Here is a 2,741-nt window from a genome sequence, read left to right on the forward strand (position 1 = left end):
TTTCATTCAAGCGGAGTACTATTTAACCGGGAATCACTGTACACATAAATCAGAGGAACATTGAATATTTTCTTTGACACATTTCTTGACTTGAGAATCGACAAATAAGCTATGTTGTCAATTTTATTCTAATATATTTTAATACTTATATGTTAGCACTTAAGTACAAAAAATATGAAAAAGTGGCAACTTTACGATGGTCACTTACAAACGAACCAGAAAATGTAGTGGCGGATCGATTATTTTTCTCGATATACGCGAATGTCATCTCTATTAATGGTTCTATCTATATTTAAAAAGTGCGCGTAAATTCTTAAAAGTTGTGAAATGCCGAAAGAATACAAGCAAAAATGCCGCGATGTGTGGCTTAAAAGTGATGAGTTCAAGGCATGGATTCGCAGGGATGATACAGACCAGCAGAGGGTTTACTGCAACTATTGCAAGATCACTATCACAGCGAAACTGAGTGACCTGCAAACAAATTCGGGAGCGCTGCACATATTTCACAATTTAAATGATTAAACACTTAAAACAGAGGTAAGCAATTTTTTGTTATTTTTTATAAACGACTAAATAATTTGGTTATAACTTTTAGGCTACCGGATAATTTTAAAATTCTTAAACAGATTGATGTTTTTTCGGTCACCAAGATATTGTGCGCGGTGAAGAAAGACATCACAGATATTTTAGAGTTCCTGCAATGCAAAAATATTTCTAAAATTGAACGCCAATACAACAACATAAATTTGATTAAATGGGACAACATCAGCGACACAAACAAATTTTGGTTTGAGGTGCTAAACTTTAAAGATTCTGGGTGGAAACCGCAGATTTTTTGAGTTGGCAACTGTGGCCATTCAAATACTGTGTTCACCCTGGTCAAACGCGGAGATAGAAAGGGTTTTTAGCCAGGTTAACCTAATTAAATCAAAATTAAGAAACTTAATAGGCCTCGCTACGACTAACAGCATTCTAAGCATAGGGTAAAGTATTATTTACTCTATTCATTATACTCTCGCAACAAAGTTGCTAACGAGAGTATTATAGTTTTGTTCACATAACGGTTGTTTGTAAGACCTAAAACTAAAAGAGTCAGATATAGGGTTATATATACCAAAGTGATCAGGGTGACGAGTAGAGTCGAAATCCGGATGTCTGTCTATCCGTCCGTCTGTCCGTCCGTCCGTGCAAGCTGTAACTTGAGTAAAAATTGAGATATCGTCATGAAACTTGGTACACGTATTCCTTGGCTCCATAAGAAGGTTAAGTTCGAAGATGGGCAAAATCGGCCAACTGCCACGCCCACAAAATGTCGAAAACCGAAAACCTATAAAGTGTCATAACTAAGCGATAAATAAAGATATTAAAGTGCAATTTGGCACAAAGGATCGCACTAGGGAGGGGCATATTTGGATGTATTTTTTTGGAAAAGTAGCCGTGGCCCCGCCCCCTACTAAGTTTTTTGTATATATCTCGGAAACTACTACTGCTATGTCAATCAAACTCTATAGAGTCGTTTTCTTTAGGCATTTCCATATACAGTTCAAAAATGGAAGAAATCGAATAATAACCACGCCCACCTCCCATACAAAGGTTATGTTGAAAATCACTAAAAGTGCGTTAACCGACTAACAAAAAATGCCAGAAACACTAAATTTTACAGAAGAAATTGCAGAAGGAAGCTGCACCCAGGCTTTTTTTTAAATTGAAAATGGGCGTGGCCTCGCCCACTTATGGACCAAAAACCATATCTCAGGAACTACTTCACCGATTTCAATGAAATTCGGTATATGATATTTTCTTAACACTCTGATGACATGTACGAAATATGGGTGAAATCGGTTAACAACCACGCCTTCTTCCAATATAACACTATTTTGAATTCCATCTGATGCCTTCTCTGTATAATATATAAGTACATTAGGAACCAATGATGATAGCGGAATAAAACTTTACACAAATACGGTATTTGAAAAATATGGAAATGACGGATAATGAAATCTCGATTATCACTTTATCATGCGAGAGTATAAAATGTTCGGTGTCACCCGAACTTAGCCCTTCCTTACTTGTTTTTATTTTAATATACAGAAACGGATTACGAAGGATGGGAAAATGCTGCGTCGACTATGAAGTGCCTGTAAAATATCTGCAGATGATAGGCACGAATATGTCATACGAAAATGAGACAGACCAAGACGATATAGATAAATTAATGGAAATCTTTTAAACAAAAATGAACTTAATAAATTGTTATTTTTTTAGACATTTTTTCTTATTTTTGATACATTTGTTTTTAGATTTTTTTGGGATTTTTTTTATCATTGTTTTAGCTTTTTTCTCCATTCTTCCCGTCAAAAACAGCTTTCTTTCTTGGTCAAAAGTTGGCAGCTCTGTTTATTGCTGGCAATATTAACTCTTCTCCGATGTTATGTGGTTTGCCTTTTTGACCAATTAACAAAGAGATATTGTACGAAGCTCGAAGTCAGTTGTTATCTTGCTTAGCAGCCGCCGAAAATAGTTTTGCTACCCTTGGCTGATTACAGTAGAGGCCTGCTAATCCGGACACGGCCTAATCCGGATTCCACTGTAATCCAGACAGGGTTAAAAAATTCAAAATGTCTATTATGTCCCTTGTAATCCGGACCGACATTCTCTATCCGTATTCTCTAATCCGGATCACATATTTATTATTCACTACATTCGCTTTTATGGTTTTATGCTTTATTGTTTTAATTTTT

General features: G+C 35.8%; 1 protein-coding gene across 1 annotated transcript; it reads left to right on the forward strand.

The window, feature by feature from the left end:
• Nucleotides 1–327: 327 nt before the first annotated feature.
• LOC120780360 lies at nt 328–2,416 on the forward strand. The gene is made up of 3 exons (XM_040112651.1): nt 328–473; nt 596–702; nt 2,334–2,416. The coding sequence occupies exons 1-3, from the start codon at nt 328–330 to the stop codon at nt 2,414–2,416; spliced, it is 336 nt and encodes a 111-aa protein (XP_039968585.1).
• The last annotated feature ends 325 nt before the right edge of the window (nt 2,417–2,741 follow it).

Source organism: Bactrocera tryoni, unplaced genomic scaffold, assembly GCF_016617805.1.
Source record: "Bactrocera tryoni isolate S06 unplaced genomic scaffold, CSIRO_BtryS06_freeze2 scaffold_25, whole genome shotgun sequence".
In the NCBI taxonomy this organism is placed as follows: Eukaryota; Metazoa; Arthropoda; class Insecta; order Diptera; family Tephritidae; genus Bactrocera; species Bactrocera tryoni.

What these genes read in the sequence shown, in the direction of transcription:
- LOC120780360 (XM_040112651.1), top strand. Translation starts at nt 328, where the DNA reads ATGCCGAAAGAATACAAGCAAAAATGCCGCGATGTGTGGCTTAAAAGT. An exon ending in ACAGCGAAACTGAGTGACCT is followed by an intron (nt 474 to 595) that starts GCAAACAAATTC and finishes TATAACTTTTAG; the next exon opens with GCTACCGGATAATTTTAAAA. An exon ending in TATTTTAGAGTTCCTGCAAT is followed by an intron (nt 703 to 2,333) that starts GCAAAAATATTT and finishes TCATTGTTTTAG; the next exon opens with CTTTTTTCTCCATTCTTCCC.